The sequence below is a fragment of the Otolemur garnettii genome, unplaced genomic scaffold (genome assembly GCF_000181295.1).
Source record: "Otolemur garnettii isolate 467f Iridium unplaced genomic scaffold, OtoGar3 scaffold00032, whole genome shotgun sequence".
Classification (NCBI taxonomy): domain Eukaryota; kingdom Metazoa; phylum Chordata; class Mammalia; order Primates; family Galagidae; genus Otolemur; species Otolemur garnettii.
The window spans coordinates 6728190-6749873 of NW_003852427.1; the positions used below are offsets into that span (position 1 = coordinate 6728190).

At 34.2% G+C, this 21684-nt stretch overlaps 1 protein-coding gene across 4 annotated transcripts in view; it reads right to left on the bottom strand.

Annotated features, from left to right (window-relative positions):
* STAG1 (stromal antigen 1) overlaps positions 1 to 21684 on the bottom strand; it is a 412760-nt gene that overhangs the window by 147673 nt on the left and 243403 nt on the right. For 3 of the 4 annotated variants that reach the window (XM_003789415.3, XM_023513064.1, XM_023513065.1), the window contains 2 exons: positions 9787 to 9938; positions 7479 to 7552 (listed from right to left, as the gene is read on the bottom strand). In XM_003789415.3, coding sequence (XP_003789463.1) covers positions 7479 to 7552; positions 9787 to 9938 — 226 coding nt within the window. Of the gene's footprint in view, positions 1 to 7478; positions 7553 to 9786; positions 9939 to 16523; positions 17096 to 21684 lie in introns of those variants that run through there. The other variant, XM_023513066.1, reaches the window with a different exon arrangement.

Genomic DNA, 21684 nt, shown 5'->3' on the forward strand with positions numbered 1-21684 from the left:
TGGAGAAGAAAGAATCTTACAACTTGAAGACAAGAGTTTTGAACTCACCTAATCACTCAAAGAGGCACAAAAGAGACCAAAAGCAGAACAATCTCTCAGAGAGATACAGACTACACAAAACACACAAACATATGAATCATAGAGATCTCTAAAGGGAGAGAATCCTAAAAGCATGGAAGCTCTACTTCCAGACGCCATTGTGGAGAATTTCCTAAGTGTTCTGAGAGATCCAGAAATACAGACAGTAGATAGTTATAGAAATCAAGGATGAATTAATTTAAACAAAGCATCTCCTAGACACTTTGTAATTAACTTGGCCAAAGTCAAAATGAAAGAAAAAATTCTGCAATCAGGCAGGGGTAAGAGGATATATTTTACCTATAAAAGGAAAAATATTAGGATGACAGTAGACTTTTCAGTGGAAACTTTACAAGTAAGAAGAGAGTAGTCACCTACCTTTACCCTTCTTAAAGCAACTTTCAAGTCAGGATTCTATATTCCGCTAAACTAAGTTTCACATTTGATAGAGAAATCAAATCCTTTACTAACAAGCAAATATTGGGGAAATTCACCACTACAAGATCAGTTCTGCAGAAAGTACTCAAACCCGTATAGACAGTGACCATCACAATGAATTACCAGCAAGGTAAAGACACCCAGAAACTAAAGGATAAAGCCTACGTTTCACAATGGCCCAAGGGAGAAAATTAGGCAATGGACCACCACAAAACAAGACAAACAGAACTTCATCATACTTATCAACTCTCTTAATAAATGCAAATGGATTGAATTCCCCACTGAAAAGGCACAGGCTGGTTGACTACATAAAAAGGCACAAGCCACATATAGGCTGTCTTCGGGACATACACCTAACCTCCACAGACAAAACAGACTCAGAGTGAAGGGTTAGAAAACAATATTTCAGGCAAATAGAAGTGAGAAAAAAAGCAAGAATCACCATATTATTTGCACATACATTGGGCTTTAAACTAAGAAAAGTAAAGAGAAACAAAGATGGACACTATATTCTGATCAAGAAAACATTACAAAAAAACATTTCAATATGAAATATCTATGCACCCAACTTAAATGCTACCATATATATAAAATGAATCTAAGAGGTCTGAACAATATGATATCCTATAACCCATAATAATTGGGAACTTCAATACCCACTGACAGAACAGGACAGAACCTCTAAGTATAAACTAAACAAAGAAGTGATGCACATAAACATGAGTTTAGAACAAATGGACTTAATAGATGTATACAGAACATTCCATCCTAATAATACTGAGTATACATTCTCATCTGTTCATGGATCATTCTTAGGGAACAAATCAAATCTCAACAAGTTTAGAAGAATAAAAGTAGAACTCAACTTCAACAAAAACCTTCATCTCCACATAAAGTCATGGAAAATAGCCTTATGCTCAACAACAGCTGGGTCAAGGAAAACATAAAGAAGGAAATCATTAGAGTCCTCAAACAAAGCAACAATGAATTTACCAGCTAACAAAATCTGTGGAATACTGTAAAGACAAACTTAAGAGAAAAACTTATCACATTAAATGCCAACATCCAAAAAACCAGAAAGAATGCATATCGATATCCTAATAAACCATCAAGAAGCTGAAAAAGGAGGAGCAATCCAATCCCAAATCTAGCAGAAAAGAAATAGTCAAAATTAGATCAGAATTAAATGAAAAAGAACAAATGAACCATTCGGAAAATTAGTGAAATAAAATGGCCAGATTAAGTAGAAACAGGTTTCTAATAACCTCAATCACAAATGAAAATGGGAAAATAAGAACAGATACCATAAAGATACAAAGGACCTTTAGTGATTACTAAAAAACCCTCTATGTGGAGAGGAAACAGACCAATATCCAGAATCATACCATCTCCCCAGACTTAATCAGAAAGAATTAGAACCTTTGAACAGACCAATATCAAGGACCAAAACTAAAACAGTAATACAAATGCTTTCAGGAAAAAAATGTCCTGGACCAAATGGTTTCACACTAGAATTCTACTAAACGTTCAAACAAGAGGTCATATATATCCATATTGAAGAATCTATTCCAAAACACGGAGAAGGAAGGAACCCTCCCCAATTCCTATGAAACAAATATCATCCTGATACCAAAACCAGGAAAGAATCCAACAAAAAAGGAAAACTAGAGACTAGTATCATTAGCATTTATGCAAAAATACTCTGTAAAATCCTAGCAAACAGAATACAACTATATATTAGAAATATTACACTTCATGATCAAGTGTGCTTTATCCCAGGGATACAAGGCAGATTCGACATATGCAAATCCATAAATGGGGGTGGTGCCTGTGGCTCAAAGAAGGAGGGCGCAGCCCCATATGCTGGAGGTAGTGGGTTCAAAGCCAGCCCCGGCCAAAAACTGCAAAAAAACCCAAAAACAAACAAACAAAACAATAAACAAATCCATAAATGTAATTAACCACTTAAATAGAAGCAAAAACAAAGAGCATATGATCCTCTCAAAAGATACCGAAAAAGCATTTCACAAAATTCAGCATCCTTTTCTGATAAAAACACTTAAGAAATAGGCATTAATGAGACATTTATAGATAGAAATAATTCATTGATAGAAGACAATCTGTAACAAACCTATACCCAACATCATACTCAATGGAGTAAAACTGAAAGCATTTCCATTTAGAACTGGATCCAGACAAGGAGTCCACTATCACTGCTACTATTCAACATAGTGCTGGAAGTTCTAGTCCATGTAATCAGGCAAGAAAAGGATATCAAGAGTATTCAAATAGGAACAGAGGAGGTTAAACTTTCACTCTTTATATGATCTTGTATTTAGAAACCCCCAGGGAACAACCACAAGATTCCTGCAAGTGATCAAGAATTACAGTAAGGGGTGGCGCCTGTGGCTCAAGGGCAGGGCGCCGGCTCCATATGCCAGAGGTAGTAGGTTCAAGCCCATCCCTGGCCAAAAACAAACAAACAAAAAGAATTACAGTAACATCTTGGCATATAAAACCAATGTCTACGAATCAGCAGCCTTCATATATGCCAACAACATTCAAGCTGAAATCACAACAAAGGCACAGTTCCCTTCACAGTAGCTTCAAATAAAATGAAATATCTAGGAATATACCTAACAGAGGATGTTAAGGATCTCTACAGAGAGAACTAAGAAACCCTAAGCAAAGAATTAGCAGAAGGTGTTAACAAATGGAAGAACATACCATGCTCATGGCTGGGAAGAATCAATCTTGTTAAAATGTCCACACTACCCAAAGCCATCTACAGATTTAATACAATCCCCATTAAAGAGTCAACGTAATACTCTGAAGAACTTAAAAACATAGTTCTTCATTTCTTAACAAGAAAAAAACCTGAACAAACAATGCAATTCTAAGGAACAAATACAAATCTGGAGGCATCACATTACCAGACTTTAGGTCATACATGTCCATAGTGATTAAAACAGCATGGTACTGGCACAAAAATACAGACACAGATTTACACAATAGAATAGAAAACCTAAGAGATGAAATCAATTGCCTATCACCATCTGATCTTCAATAAACCGAACAAAAGCTTAGACCAAGGAAAAGACTCCCTCTTTAATAAATGGTGCCAAGAGAACTGGTGAGCCACTTGTAAAGGACTGAAACTAGACCAGCACCTCTCACCATTTACAAAAATTGACTCAGAAAAAGAAGAAAAGAAAAAGAAATTGACCCACGATAGATAAGAGATTTAAATCAAAGACAAAAATTGATAAAAACTCTAGAAGAAAATGTGGGAAAAACTCTCAATAATATCAGCCTGGGCAAAGATTTTATGAAGATGACCCCATTGGCAATTATACTAGCACAAAAAATAAGTAAATGGGACCTGATCAAGCTAAAAAGCTCTGTACATCTAAAGGTACTACCACTAAAGCAAACAATCTTCAGAATGGGAGAAGATATTTTCAGTTACAAATGTGACAAAAGCCTAATGACCAGATTACAGAGAACTCTAATCAACAAGAAAAAAGCAAACAACACGATTAATAAGTGGGCAAGAGGCATGAACAGAATCTCCTCCCAAGAAGACAGACTAATAGCTAATAAACACATGAAAAAAGGCTCATTACCACTAATCATCAGAGAAGTGCAAATCAAAACCACTTTGAGATATCATCTAATGCCAGCTAGAGTAGCCCACATCACAATGTTCAAAGCTGGAGATGTTAGTGTGAAGAGAGAAGCAAACACTTACACACTGTTGGTAGGACTGCAAACTAATACAGCCTTATTGGAAAAAAGTATGGAGAACCTTCAAAGAGCTAAAAACAGGCCTTCCTTTGACCTCACAGTCCTACTTCTGTCTACCCAGAAGAAAAAAAATTATTTTACCATAAGGACATTTGCACCAGAATGTGTACAGCAGCTCAATTCTCAATCACACAGATATGGAAACCACCCAAGTCTCCTTCAACCTGTGAATGGATAAATATATGGTATATGTATATTATGGAATATTACTTAGCTATAAAGATAGGGATTTCATATCTTTTGTCTTTATCTAGAAGAATTTGGAGAACACCCTCCAAAGTAAACTATCATAAGAATGGAAAAGTAAGCATCCAATGTACTCAATATTATTATGAAACTAGTGAACAACCACATGCCTACATGAGACAAAAAACACATCTAAATTCAACAATGGGGGGGGGAAACAGGTGTGGTAAGTTCTCACCTATCAGGTACAATGAAGGGATATATGGCACATCTCCTAGATGAAAGGCTCAATTGTAACTTGGACTTTACCTTTATAAAGGTAAAGACATAGATTTACACAAATAATAAAATCTTTTTTTTTTTTCTTTTTTTTATTGAACGGTAACTATGTACATTAATGCACTTCTGGGGTACAGTGTGGGGTTTTCACATGCAATCTGAAATACTTCCATCAAATAATAAAATCTTAATGTATGTATCCTTATATGAATCTGAAATTAAAAAAAATTTTTTTCTAAAAAAAACTCTAAGCCTCAATGGTAGAACTCATATCTGAAGAAGAAATAACATTAAACTGTTCAAGGAAATTAAAGAAAATTATCTTTCAACTCAATCTACAAGGCCAGCACTACCCTAGTACCTGAAGTATTAAATATTCAATAAATGAAAAATGAGATATTTATCCTCCTTAAATATAGACATAAATATTCTTAGAAGAAGCATAGGAAGGAGAACAGGTGCAGTGAATAGCTTGAACCTGCAATCCCAGCTACTAAGGTAGCAGAGTTGCTTGAGCCCAGAAGTACAAGACTCCACTGACCTATAATTGTGGCACTGCTTTCTGGCCTGGGCAACAGAACAAGATCAGCACAAATAGCTTAACATGACCATGTGGTTTTTATACTCCATGAATTCATGTTAACATCTGAAAATCAATAAATTTAATTCATCACATTAACAATCTCCAAAAAGAAAATCATGTAATGACTTCAATAGATGCAGAAGAGGATATGACAAATCCAATATCCATTTCTAATAAAAACTCTCAGAAAACTAGGAATAGAAAATCTTCCTTAATCAGATAACAGGCATATAGAAAAAACTAACAGCTAACATATTTAAGGATAAAAGACTCTTAATTTTGCTTAGAGAAAGCATCTAGACCAAAACAAAAAATAAGAGTACAAATTGCTTGATTCCAGTTTTATAAGCTTCTACAAAATGAAAACAGACAGCAGATTAACGATAACTTCAGAATGACAGAAGAGGGAAATGACAGAAAGAGAAGTAAGAAAAAATTACAAAGTGCCATGAGAAAACTCTGGAAAATGATGGAATAAATTTATTATCTTACTTGTGGTACTGGTTTTATAGGTGCATATATGTCAAAACTCAACAAATTATGCACTTAAATGTGTACTTTATGTCAATTATATTTCCATAAAGTTGTAGGAGAAAAAAGAATGAATGGTAGGTATACATTAAGTTCTTTTTCTTCTTAAAACAGATATGTTAGGTAGCACCTGTGGCTCAAAAGGGTAGGGCGCCAGCCCCATATGCTGAAGGTGGTGGGTTCAAACTCAGCCCTGGCCAGAAATTGCAAAAAAACAACCCCCCCCCAACAAAAAAACAAAAAACAACCCCCCCCAACCCCAGATATGTCAATATTGTGTTAAAAGTTCAGTATATGCAAGAAATAGGCACATGAAACTCCAGTCAGAGAATTCATACTCAAAGTAAATGCCTTGCCCAAAATAACTGTTTTACTTTCAGTTAAAATGTTTTAAGTTCTGGGGTGGCGTCTGTGGCTCAAGGAGCAGGGCACACTGGCCCCATATACCAGAGGTGGTGGGTTCAAACCCAGCTCTGGCCAAAACTGCAAAAAAAAAAAAAGTTTAAGTTCTGTTAAAGAAAATGTCAAAGATATATATGTGTATAGTCATCCTCTGGTATATGAAGTGGGACTGATTTCTAGTACTGCACATAAGTATCAAAATCTAGGCATATCTGAGTCCTATAGTCAGGCCTGCAGAACTCATATACACAAAAAGTTGGCCCTCCATATGTAATAAGAGTTTTGCATCCCTCAAATATTGCTTTTTCAGTATATTTTTTGTTAGAAAAAACCCCAGCTTGTAAGCAGACCTTCAGAGTTTCAACCCATACTGTTCAAGGGTCATCTGTATAATGTTAATAATTTCCCTTTTTTAACTATCTCTTTTTATTAATTGGCCAATGATAAGCTTGTGTGTCTAAAAAAAGTGCTTTTATTTTCTGTGTCTACCTACTTATACATATTACATTTAATTATTAATAACAGAAGGTAACTAGTTTATGTGTATGATTCATTAATTCTATGTGAAATATATGCTCTTCTACAATGTAATATTTCAAAACTTTTCAGGTTTCAAAGAAAGATAATCTAAGTTCATTTGCAATGCAGCATGACAAAAGTATTTTGCTAACAGTTTCTACTTTAAAGTGTATAATTAATGTGTATAGTTGAAGGTAAGAGTGAGGACATAGAGTCATCAGCACCCTTTTCTGTCTTTTCTCCATGGTCAGAGGTATTTAGAAAACAAAGATTATCGATTAATTTGATCATGGAACAAGAAGAGCATCACAGTGCAAGAAGTAGGGCATTTAATTTTTTTACATGTGAAAACACATGTAATTTAATGATCTTATTAATATTCCACTAGCACAAATGCAAGTAACATAGGCTATTTCCAAAAGTATGCATTCATAATTTGGAAGAATGTAACAGTGGCAGTGACAGCATTTCAATTTCCTCCACATTTGTAGTAACACATTTACTTATTTAGCCACAGCTGTTTTCCAGAAAATGAATCAAAATAAAATAAAAGTAATAATTAGAGATTTATATATTGCTTTATAATTAGCTTGGGTTACAAAAAAAGCAGTAATTGTTTAAGTTAAAAACCTAAATGATTTTAAAAATCCCTTACCGGTATCTATGAACAAATATACCCTTAAAAATAGAGTTCATCATATTTTCAATTTCATCCTGATTTTCTTGTAGCTGAAATGAAAAAAATAAAAACTGTAAATTAGAATACTGTCCGCTTTACTTGGAATGAACAGTTCCAACTGTTTTTAATTCCTGATTATCATTCTGGGTAGTTACTAACTCTTTTTCTCATATGTGCAACAGATGTCTGAAATTAGCAGTATATTGCATTATTTCTACAGTTCTATCACCTTGGTTTTAGAACTCTCTCTCTAGATACAAAATTATAAACGAGAGGGTTGTGTGGCTAAGTGTGGTTCAATTCCTATCTCTAAAATATTATCCTCTCCAGGATTAGGTCTTGGCTTGTTTTTACCTTCCTTGCTTAAAGAACTATCCCTGATTAAGGTATTATACAAGAAATTTCCTTCTCCTTCTCTATTTTTTATTTGTTTGTTTGTTTTTGAGACAGAGTCTTTCTCACTTGGTCACCCTGGGTAGAGTGCCATGGCAACATCATAGCTCACAGCAAACTCAAACTCTTGGGCTCAAGAGATCAATCCTCTTGCCTCTGCCTCTCGAGTATCTGGGCCTGCAGGCACCTGCCACAACACCTGGTTAGTTTCTCTACTTTTAGTAGAGTCAGGGTCCCATTCTTGCTCAGGCTGGTCACTCAAGTGATCCTCCCGCCTTGGCCTCCCAGAGTGCTAGAATTACAGGCATGAGCCACCACCACGCCTGGCCCCTTCTTCATCTAAAAGTATCCAAATACCATATTCCATCTGATTAGCTCATAACTAAAAGTAGTCCAAATTCTCAAAATGGGAGGCACAACAGAAGACAGAAAGGATCCTGGCTACTAGAGTTGACTGTAGTAACAAAATAAGTAACATCTACAGCAAAGATAAAAATTTCAGGCAACAATTATTGATCAGTGTTACAGTTGGTATTTATTCACTACTCAAAATTAACAAAAGCACTGATAGAAAATTATATCAAGGTGGTACTTATTATTCAAATTTGTCCAATAATTTGCTGTATAATACTTATTAAAATATTTGCTTTTACTACACACATGAATGTGACAATAAAATTCCTTTAGATTTAATCTTTTGCTGTATGTTTTGTCTCAGGTTTGAATAAGTAAGTTTTTTAAAAATTACTTTTGTTGTGTTTATTATATGAAAACAAATTAATTCATGAGAGGCATATATTTAGGCAGCAGTACTTACTACATACCAGTTCTAATATTTACTTTCACAGTATTTCAAGTATGGTATGCATTATGGATTAAGCTGTATTCCTCAAAAATTTGTATCTTGACATAGTAACCCCCAACACTTCAGAATGTGAACTTATTTGGAAACGGAGTTACAGCAGATATAATTTGTTAAAATGGAACCATAGTGGAGTACGGTGGGCCCCCAATCCAGTATGATTGCTGTCCTTATGAAAAGGATGAGTTTGGAGGCAGATATACAGGCAGAATATCATGCAATGATTAGAATTATGCTGCCACAAGCTAAGAAACTACCAGGAGCTAAGCGAGAAGCCTGGAATAGATTCTTCCCTAATGCCTTTAGAGGGAGCATGACCCTGCCAGCACCCTAATCTTGGGACTTCCAGCCTCCAAAACTGTGGAATAATATACTGTATTGCTTCTGTTTAAGCCATTCAGTTTGTGGTACTTTGTTAACAGGAGCCCTGTCAAAGTAACACAGTATGGGTTTGTTGCCTGTTACAACCCACTATTCATATACAATTCCTTTGCAGCAATGCGATATTCTTTTTTCAAGTTAAAAGATAAACAGTACAGATCTAAAATTGTATGTACCATTGGATAAATAAAAATGTTTCCTCAAAAAAAAAAAAAAAAACCTCAATGTAAAATCATTTTTAACCCCTACATGAAAAAGGCATTGTAAAACTGGGATCAATCTTATTCATAGGAATGCCTTATACATTAGCTAACATGTAGCCCTTGGCTTTTTCCTGGAAATGAGGCTTTCCTGGCCCCTTGGTCTGACTTTAGTTATTTATTATGCTTTCTGAGCCCATAGCCTGATAACCTTTCTGAGTTGTTTAATTCGCAGACCACCTTATTTTATGAGTAGGGATGTTCTGATTCTCTTCCACTATCAGAGAGCCAAACACTCCAGTTTCATTTCTAACTTTTTGAGATCAAATAATGTAATTAAAATAAACTTTAAATATGTACACAAACCTTTTTATAGAGACCAAAAATCTGCTAATGTATTTATTGCACAGTTATAGAACATAAAAATATCATTTACCAGGAGACTTACCTCTTTGCGTTTCTGAAGTAGTAACTCCAATCTTTCATTGGCTCTCTTCCCAATCATTTTATTTCTCTCAGCTTCATACTGTCTCTGGGTATTATCCTGATGAATACTGAGGTTTAAGGCAACATTCACCAGGGCAGTCATGAGCTTCATGGCTATGAAATAAAGGAATATTATAATACTCACCACCTATGAATCAAACCTTCACCCATAAGATTACAAATATAAATTTTAATAAAAGACAATTAATTTCTAGAAATAAACACATCTTCAACATAATTTTATCTACTTCAGTCAAGAACCACTTGGCCTTTTAACATTTCCCACTTCAAAAGAGCCTCATCTACCAGCAGGATTTAGGTAGCATCATCCTTAATGACCACTTTCCCTACCTCCGAAATACACATACCAAAGTGAGGACATACTCATCATAAGCCAAATCTCTACTTCTGACCATCAAATATAACATAAACGTACATAAATGAATCCTGAATACCTTTTATTTTGATACATAAAAGATATCTTACATATTTTATAATCAACTCATGATTTTATTCCCCTGGGTGGTTCTTTCCCTTTGTTCCTCACCTCAATGAGTTTTGCAATACTACCAAATTCATTAAGCTTATTACAAATGTACTCTGTAAATTTCCAGTTGATAAATTTGCACCACTCAGAGCAGTAATGTACTCTTTACTTGTTTATAATATTGAGGTAATGAGAATATAGAAAATATTGATAAATAGGTATATTTTCTAGCAAATAAACTTCCTTTTTTATTCTTTTTAGGTTATCTATCTACAGATATGGACATTAGTTATTTAAAATGAACTACTCTGGATTTTAGAAAACTGATTCATGTATCTGTAAACACATACATATAACTAAAACCAAGCAGGAATTTCTTTTACAATTTCACTTCTTCCCTTTTAATTACACACATGTACAAGCATGTATGTATGTTTGTGTATATGCTGTTTTTGTATTTTTATCTACACATACATACACACAAGATTTGTTCTTCTGAAACTCTATCAACATTTTGGTCAGCTGCATGTTAATAGTGATCGCTGCTATCCTTAAAATATAACAGTAAATTGAGAAACATTCTTGTGTTTTAAAATACAAACTAGTGACTTTACAGTTGTATGCATTGTCAGTAGTACAATATTTGATTATACAATGAAAGTATTTTTTAAATAAATCTGTTTAAGAAAAGAGTAGCTCAAAGACAAGAGGAGTCTGGGGCATCCAAACTGCCCAAGTGAGGGATAAGACCAGTTTATCAATATTTGTTCTGAGCACACAGTAGTGATACCCAATGGAGCTTAATCTGGTACATATTTACAGATCTCTGGAACAAAATTACTTGAAGATTAGGGAATTGGAAAGCATTACAATTAATACCAATCCTAGCTGGAATTCATCAGCAGACTTGGGGCACAGCAGTTTTTCAATTTAATAACTTTTGCTTTTCAGCTGTAGATCTCCTTGTGAACCCACATCTCAAACTTCAACATCCATTATATAATCACTTCCCTCCCAGGTAGAATAAACAACAATAACAAAATCAATAGAGAACAAATAAAAAAAAAAACAAACCAATGTATCTTTAGAAAAGTATTAGATAAAACAGCAGTATTCTCTGAAGTAAAATATTTCTTTTTCTTTCTTTCTTTAAGAGATAGTCTCACTTTATCACTCTTGGTATAGTGCTGTGGCGTCACAGCTCACAGAAACCTCCAACTCCTGGGCTTAAGTGATTCTCTTGCCTCAGCCTCCCAAGTAGGTGGGACTACAGGCATCTGCCAGAATGCTTGGCTATTTTTATGTTGCTGTTTGGCAGGGGCCAAGTTCGAACCCAACACCCTTGGTATATGGGACCAGCGCCCTATCCACTGAGCACAGGCGCCACCTTGAAGTAAAATATTGCCAATTCTGTAAAATTGATACTTTGCCGAAAATTTCATTTCACTAAATAATATTAAACAAACAGCTATTGAACACAGACTTCTAATTTAATTTCTAATTTAGAGATAGCTATATGGAGATTATGATATTTTATTGATTCCACTGAAAAAGACTGATTTCTACAAAGAATGGGTACTTATTAAATGTTACTGGTATTACTAACAGAATAATTTTATAAATTCATATCCCATTAATCAAGGAATTCAGCCTTGATAATGTGATACGGACTTTGAAGTGGCTTCTTGTCTACCAGAGAGAGTATTTCATTTAGTGCTCACATTTTAATTGTTAACTATAGGCAAACCTGTTCTTCTTCTACTGCAATGACAATGATGATGACAAAAGTGGTCTATAAATAGGTGCTGACCACAAAAAATTTATTACAAGTTCATTGTAAATATACAATTGAAAAGTATTTAGAAATTTTATTATCAATCTGACAGTAATTTTGCCTGTTGATTCTAATAATAAAATGATGCTAATAAAGATACATGTCATAAGCCTAATTTTATTGCATTTATAAAAGTACTAGGTTGTGGCAGGCTAACAATTAAAAAAATAGGTGCTCATCACCAATAGTTACAGAAGCACCTATTAGGTACTTTCCCATTCATCTATCAATCCAACATATCTGAGCATTGTTCTACGTACTAGAGATACAAAGTAAATAAAAGAAAGTAGCACCATCATGATTTTTTACATTCTAAGAAAACAAAAAAAAAGGCAATATGCAAATGAAAAAAATGTGAGCTAATGATAAAAGCTATAAAGAAAAATAAAGTATGGTTCAAAGAAAAAAGGGTACTACTGTAGATGGTTATTCAGGAAGGTCTCTCCTGAGGCCTTGATATTTGAGCATGAAGTTAAGGAATGATAACATACCTATAAGGCAGAACAGTGTTCTAGGAAGAGGTATAAGATAAACGGTTAAGAAGAAGGCAGTCATAAAAAGAGCAAGATATTTAGTGTGGCTGGGGCAGAGATAGGCAGAGGCAGGAGCCCAGAATACAAGGATGCTGTTAGAATCTGGTTAGAGCTCAGCAATTAATTCTAAGTGGGGTAAGATCTACTAAAGAAGGTGGAATGATGAGACATAGTCTGATTTACATTTTAAATTGCTATGTGAACAGACTATAGAAGAGAAAAAGGAGAAGATGACAGACCAAATAGGAGCAGTGAAAGAGCGCTGAAAACATTTTGCTCAATGTTTGCAATGATGATTCTTAAGTTTTTGGCTTCAAATAACTCAATGAAGTGAGTTGCTTAGATTAAGGTGGTATACAGGCAAAGACAAATGGTTAAATATGAAGTATATTTTAAAAGTAGAGTGGAAAAGAATTTGCTATGCAATAATAAAGAAGTGAGAGAAATAGAAAAGGCAAGGGTAACTGGAAACAGATTTTTGATTATTAGTTATCTAAGTGAAGATGTCCAGATATACCTTTGGAAGTCACTATCAAATATATGGGTATTCAGAGCCACAGATCTAGATAGCACAGCCATCCAGTAGATAATTATTCAGCCATTAGAAAAAATGAGGGGCTCAGCGCCTATAGCTCAACCGTCTAAGGCGCCAGCCATGTACACCTAAGGTGGTGGGTTCGAATCCTCAGCCCAGACCCGCCAAACAACAATGATGGCTGCAACCAAAAAATAGCCAGGCGTTGTGGCGGGCACCTGTGGTCCCAGCTACTTGGGAGGCGGAGGCAGGAGACTCGCTTGAGCCCAGGAGTTGGAGGTTGCTGTGAGCTGTAATGCCACGGCACTCTGCCCAGGGGGACAGCTTGAGGCTCTGTCTCAAAAAAAAAAAAAAGAAAAAATGAGGCATAATTTGTATGCTGTGAATAAAAGCTAAGATATTTTATAATGAAAAACAAGATGGCTGACAGTGTATATGCTATCATTTGTGAAAAAGAAGAAATATGTTATTTATTTTTATGTGCCAGTCACTTTTCTAAATTCTTTACACATACCTATTCATTTGGTATCTCACAAGTCTATGAAATAAGTACTACAATTATTCCTGTTTTACCTAAGAGAAAACTGAGCCACAGATCAGCTAGGAGACTTGACACTCTACATGCATATAACCATTAACTGGGTGAGACGGAATTTGAGTATAGGTAGTTTTGCTCCATAGTACAAACTCTTAATCACTATACCATATTGCCTTTCACTGACTGTATAGTTGCTATCATATGCATAAAACATGTTTAGAAAGATACATAAATACCTGGCAGTTCTGGCTGTCTTCAAGGAGAGAATTTGAGGACTGAAGGCTAGGGGTGAAAGAGTGATGTTTCCCCATATAACATTTTTACTCTCAATTTTAAATCATGCGACTATATTAGGTCTCTCCCCATCACTATTTTCTAATTAAAAAACAACAACAACAACATGGAATTGATTTTCACTTACTCACTAAGTAGTTAATAAGGACAGGAAAGGAAACAGATCAAATTTTAAATCCCCAAGTAACTCAGTATTTAGAATTTAGTTTCCTAAGATCTACCAGGACAATGTGGTATTCCAGAAAACAAGTGAAGACATTGTTTCAATAAAGAAAAAGTAGAAATATGACAACTGGGAACAGCTCATGATTTGCACAATGAGAAGGTAATTGCTGACCTAAACAAGAACAGAAGCAGGAAACAGGTAAAGATAGAAAACCTAACTGAAGTAGGTTCTGATGCGTATGTAGGATTAAAGTATATCCTCTACCCTCCTTCCTTCTAGACTATAGTTATGTTTTACCATTCCCATGAATGTGAAGGTGATTATATACTGATTTCACAGTAGTACTGAATACACTGGGTACATTTTTTCCCATTCTTGAGATATTTTACTGAGAAAAATATTTGGAAAGAGGAAGAAGAGGGAAGGGGAGGGGGGAGGCCAGTGGGAAGGGAGGGTATTTGGGGGGAGAGGACCTAAACTTAATGTGCATAGTACATTTCTAAACTATTAAGAATAGAGTATGAATGTCTTACCACAACAAATAAGTAAGTGAGGAGATGGTTATGTTAATCAGTTAGATGTAAGCATTCCATATTGTATACCAAATCAGCACATTGTACCTTATAAATTCATTAATGTACACAGTTATGATTTAATAAAGAATTAGAAAAAAAAAGTATATCCTCTATTAATTCTATTTCTCTGGGGAACTCAGATTAACATAGTTTCTAGAAATGGGAGCTTTTATAGCATATTAACATAATGATAAGAGTTATCTAATTAAAGGGGGGAAATTAAAGTCAGGAGAGAGTGAAAACAACTTGAGGAACAAAACAAAGTTCTTGAGCAGATGAACAGGGATCAAATTCACTGCACAAGTGCTAAGACCGGACTCACAGGGCACTGTAATAAGAGAAAAGGTAGAGTATATGGGCACATCTATGGCTACACAGGTAGGTTTAATCTTTGAAAAACTCTCTTCTGTCTCAATTAAAGAGGCCAATTAGCTGAATGTGAAAAAGAAAAATTAGAAAATGTTGTATCTGAGGAAAAGGTAAATAATTTTCTAAGAATGTGGGAATAAATCTGGAGTACAATACTGTATTATGACTGCCAGGCAGCATTAAAAGTCTACTTGAGGAAAAAAAATGAAAAGCCTAGTCACCATGGTTATACATTTTTGTCCAGCCACTTTCAGAGGCTCTGGGGCAGGCACGGGGGAGCAGGTGATGATGTGGGGTTTTCCTAGGGAATGTCATGGGTAATGAGAGACAAGAAAGTTAAAGGTATTAAAAAAATATGATGACAATAAAGGATGATGAAATCTAAGCAGGGAGGACATGAAGCTTGTGAAAACATTAAAAATATAGCATCACAGTATTTAAAGTCCTAGAAGAAGAAAAACAATAGTGAAGTGAAAACACAGAAGAAAAACACTGCGACCAAAAAAAGGGTTTATCAGAAAATGGGATGTTTGAAGTTAAGATTGTGGACACCTACTCTCCTTTTAATCAGTATCGAACCATTTGCATTTCTCTCTCTAAACAAAAACTGAAAACTAAAAAACTGCATTTATATTTAGTGATGCCTAATCTACCTTTGACAACTATAACTGTATATCCTAGAAATAGGTTTGATATAACGGAAAAGATTTTATACACACACACACATATATTTTAATTGAGACAGAGTCTCACTTTATTGCCCTCAGTAGAGTACCGTGGTGTCATAGCTCACAGCAACCTCAAACTCTTGGGCTCAAGTGATTCTCTTATCTTGGTCTCCCTAGTAGCTGGGACTATAGGTGCCTGCCACAACAACTGGCTATTTTTGTTTGTTTGTTTAGGAGGTCCAGGCTGGGTTTGAACCCACCAGGTCTGGAGCATATGTGGCCAGTGCCCTAACCACTTAGTTACGGGTGCCCCCAACAGATTATATTTTTAAGAGAGAGAATGATTATATTACTTTATAGTTTTGAAGAGCTTATTTTCTAAAAATGAAGCTTATAATACAGTCCCTATTTCGAAATGATAAAGAGTTAACTAATCCCTCTGTCTCTCAAAATATAAAAAAAAAGAAGAAAACAATTTCTATCTTCAATGAACTCAGAAAATACCTATAACTTCAAACCACAATATATGAATATATAAATATGGATAGCAGGAGAATAAGCCGAGAGCTAAAATCAACCAAAAACAACCATTATCTGTAAGAAAGAAGCTATTTGGCTCTGTACAGCCCAGACACACTCATATATGTACTAGGTTCTATCACAGATTAAGTGAGATACAATCTAAAAATAGAAATATTACCTCAAAGTCTGCACAAAAAACAATTAAATCCCTAAATCTATGTTCCAACCTAGGCAATCAAGCAATTTCTCTATAACACAGCCATCTTCGAAGTTCAGACATTTCCTGAGGAAAATAAACCAGAGATTTGGAGTTATTAGACATGTATGTGAAGTCTGAGTACCCTAAATGCTTCCTCATCCAACCCAACTCTGAAATGACAAAGAACACTCAAGCTTAAGCAGACTGGAAGATCTTTCTTATAAAGGTCAACTTTACCAGGGAAAATAATTATCAATACCAACATTTGAAGGCCTACAATGAAAATACTAGTTGACAACTGGCGTGACCTACAGTGATGCTCACCAATCTGGATGCCAGAGCTATTGTTCTGCTATGGCAGATAGACTGAAACACACACATACACAAACACACACCCTTTCTTCTGGTAATGAGCTTTTTAATGTCTCACTCTCAACAATGACTTAAAGTTTCCAATACTAAAGACAGTTATACAAGCAGCAAATAAAAGGGGTTAGGGGTGAGAGTAGAAGAAAATTTCAGAGAAACAATGTCATCAAAGAGATATTACTTTTACAAAACATACAATGTCAAAAAAAAAAAAGAATAAGAAAGGACTAAGAAACAAAAGGATAGTCAAAATTAAGTTCAATAAAGTTGAGCGAGTAGCAAAAAAAGTGAACAGAAAAGACTAAGAAATGAGAAATAGTAATAAGAGAAAAGAAATAATGAGAAACTCAAGATTAACTCAAGAGATTAGCATCTAATCAACAGGTACTATGTATTCAAGAAAGGTTGCCCAGCAGAATGAATATGGAAAAACATACACAACAGGGTATATCATCATGAAACTTCAAGATACCAGAAACAAAGAAAAAAATCTAAAAGATTCCAAAGATAAGAAATAGAACACTGGACTTCTCAAAACAACACTAAAAGCTAGGGCCAAATTCTGAAGGAAGCAATTTTCAATGATGAAAATTGGGTCAGACCATTAAATATGAGCATTCAACATACTTTTCAGACATGTAAAGAATCAAACACATACTTCTCAGATACTATTTTTCTTTAGAAGCTATCAGCTAATGTGGCACACAAAAAGAAATGAATGAAGAAATAAAGAAAACAAGAAATGAAAGGGAATCCAAAAAAAAGATAAAGGATCCAAACAATGCCTCAAAAGTAAATTAAAGGACATTTAGAAAATGAGGCATGATTTTAAAAGATTTATACATGCTATAAAATTGATGAGAATACTTGTTCTTTAGAACCAAACCAAATAAGGTTTGCAGTTCTTTGTGGGTGTGTGTGTTTGAGACAGTCTTACTCTGTTGCCCAGGCCAGAGTACCATGGTGTCAGTCCAGCTCACAGCAACCTTGAACTTGGGTTCAACCAATCCTCCTACCTCAGCCTCCAAGTAGCTGGGACTACACAGCTACAAAATTAGCCACCACAATGCCTGGCTATTTTTTGTTTTTCTATTTTTGGTAGACACAGGGGTCTCAACTCTTGCTCAGGGTGGTCTTGAACTCCTGAACTCAAGGGATCCTCCCACCTCAGCCTCCCTGAGTGCTAGAATTACAGGTGTGAGCCATGATACCTGGCCAGCTTTGCTGGTCTCTGTATCGGAATTATAATAACAGACAATGACTGAGTGATTTATGTGTCTTAAATATTTAACAAGAATTATTTCAGTTAATCTTTAAAACATTACTGAGATAGGACCATTAGTATCAATACTACATAGATCAATAGAATGAGGTAAAAAAGTAACTTGTCCAATGTCACCAACTTAATAAATATGAGATATGCAATCCTTATAAAATGATTTTAAAAATCATGGTTTCTTTAGTAAAACTGGCTGTCAAAACAAAGCTAATTTTGAGAACTGATGACAGGAAAAAAAAAGAGAGAAATCTGAGAAAATGACACTTCTTTAGTTTGAAGGTTTTAAAAATTACTCTAGGCCTATATTTACAGAATCAGAAAAGTAATTACATTTTAAAGTCATACTTTATTTTATGGGTACAATTATATGACATAGTGGTATTTGCAGATTTAGCCAACTGCTGGGCAATAATCCCTAAGAACACCAGAAGTCTACTATATACAAACCTTGGAAAATTGAATGAAGTTTTTACACCTGGAGTAGGGGAAAGAAACACAAAGTAATAAAATAAAATAACACAATGTTAAAAGTACAAGGCAATGAAAAGGTTATATTCTAGAAGAATGAAAAAATGAATATAAGAAAAATAAACTGTAAAGACAAAAAGTAAGATACATTATTTATACTCTTGATCTGTTCTTTGATAATAATGCTAGACTGCCCTAGAATTTTCAGGTCCTAACCAGAAAAACCAGAAATATTTTGTCTGGTTAAAAGTTATAAAATACTTATTGATTTTAATAAATAGGATTTTGGCTCTGAGAGCTAAAAGATACGTAAAACAAAAATGCAAGGTGCTCAGTTTCTTAATAGCAGTTCTTAAAAATTTATTTACTTGTTTATTTTTCATATGTTTTTGGCTTTATCGATTGTTACTAAAATAAAGTAGTCAATAAATTCTGAGTAAAACATGAATGAAGAAAAAAATAGGCAAATACTTCTTAGCCTTTGTTGTCATTACAGAATAATAGCACAGCAGCTTTAGCACATAGTACTAAATGCCAGGTACTACCTGAAATGCTCCCAATGTCTTTTAAAAAGAGGAAGTTATCATTATCATTATCTTTCCCAGTATACATATAAAGAAAGTGAGAGCAGATAAGTTAAGGACTTGTCCAAAATTAACACAACTAGTAAAAGGTAGAGATGGATATGAGTTCAGAGAGTTTCTCCAGAACCCATTTTATCAATGTCTATGTTGTGTGGTATTAGGCCAAAAGCAGGTTAATTTTCTGAAGCAAAGTAATTTTCAACCTGTCTGTGATTAAAAAAACAAAGCAATTTCACATGCTATATCTTTCATCAGAGACAAGGTCCAGAGACAATGACTTTGTAAAACATATTAATCAATAGTGAAAGATATGTCAATATAAAATCAACCATAGGCCAACATAATAATGTTAAATAATAAGGTATAAAGAAATGTTTTGCTTCCTCGCCCAAGAGTCTGAGAGTGACTTATTGTTAGCTACTAGGAAAGACTGGCTTCACATAATGATGATCTTGACCACACTTTCTAAATTGTATTTAGGAAAAATAAATAAATAAAAATATAATCAATTACCATATCATTATTAATATAACTTTAGTACTCTTAACTTCCCTTTCTCCAAATTAGCATTTTCACCTTACAAGTGAGAGGCAGTCAGTATTTGTAATATCCCAGAAAATAATGTAGATGAGAAAACAAGACAAAAATAAAAATGTTACAGCAACACTGCTCAGTCTGAAAATTGTCCTCTTAACAAAAATTTGAAGTCAATGACTCATAAGATACTATTCTACATTTTAATAATGTCTAAAAATAAGATAGATAACTATAATCCTGAAAAATAGATTTTTTGAGAGTGAAATTATCTTCATAATACCAAACAACAAAGTGGCAAAATAAAGAAAATCTTATCTATTTCTGACCTTGACAAAGAGAATGTTTTCTTATAAAGAAAATTGTAACATGTTAGAAAAAAATTTTCCAGTTTGACTTTAAGTTCCCCATAATAATTATGACAAAATGTTTCTTATATAAATTAAATCCACAAACTATGTTCTACTATGCACACTGGACAGCTATTTTGAACAGAAATATGGGCGTTTAAGTCTGAAGAATAATATTTAATGAAAAGTGTACTATAATGTAAATCTTAATTATTAGAAGAGGTCAAATAAACAGGACAGTTTTAAAATTCCAATGAAAAGAAAAATAAAGAAAATAAAATATAAAATGTAACCATTAATAGCCTGTTTCAATGTAATATTGAGAAGCATTCCAAAAGAGTTAGTTTATCTCCAATGGAAAGATAAGAATATTTATTCTTGTAACTGTGAAATAAACAGATCTAAGAAACTACAGAATGATAAAAAGTTTTAATAAAAACGTAAAGTATACAATTAAATGCAATGCATTAATACTGAGAATAGGGACACATTTAATTCACAACAAGATAATGGGGTATTTGGAAAACAAATTAAAAGTAGTACTAATAAGACCACTCTGATCACTTATGAAGCTCTGGAACTCATCATATCTGTACCCTACAAAATAACTAACCTGATTGTCTCTCTTCTCAGCTAAGATATAAGCAATGTCAAGGAGCATTTTATTCCAAAGCCGATAATATCTGGCCATAACTGCCTTGTAACTGTCCATGCACATAGTCTTTGAAGCAGAGGATTAAATGTTCCTGCCCATTTTATCTATTCCCCAAGACTTGTCCTGCAAAGTGAATAAAAATGATTACCTTTTAATCTATGCCTTGCACACACACCATAAAAAAGCAAAGAGGAGGGCAGAGATGAGAACAAAATAAAAATCTTTGAAAAGATAGATAATTACTGTCTATCGTTTGGAATTAAGTTCTCAGTAAGCCCCTTGTGCTGTGTTGAAGGGTAGGTGACTGAGATGACTAGCATTTTACATAACTAAACCTTATAAAATGTGACTATTTAGTGTATATACATGGGAATCACAGTAATATTTTGAAGTAAATTGAGAGAATGACTCAAAAGGTGTTATGCCTTGAAAATCCTGTATAGACAAAATGTTAATTAGCTTCTGGGCTATTTTTGATATTTGATTGTAAAAACAAATTTCAAATTCAAATAGGCCACATAATATGAAAAGAACTTAGATTAAAACACATCATGCAGTTTTAAAAACTATCAGGAAAACAAATAAATCATGGGAAGACCCAGAAAGACACTTGGGGGAAATAGAAGCTACTTAACTAAATAAGCAAAAAGCCACAATGAAACTATATTTAAGCAGATGCAAAATTAGCAGTTGTAGGCAACCCAAGGGATAAATATAAAGAAAATACTACAGTAAAAGTTATTGACAGTGAGCTAATGGAAAAGTTAGCTGAAATGGACCATCACAAAGGTAGTAAAATACAGTAATGTTGTGTTTACATGGGAGTGAAGGACAAATGCAAATGAAATAAACAACAGTGTTCAGAAAATTAAACCAATGCCTTTTTTTTTTTTTTTTTTTT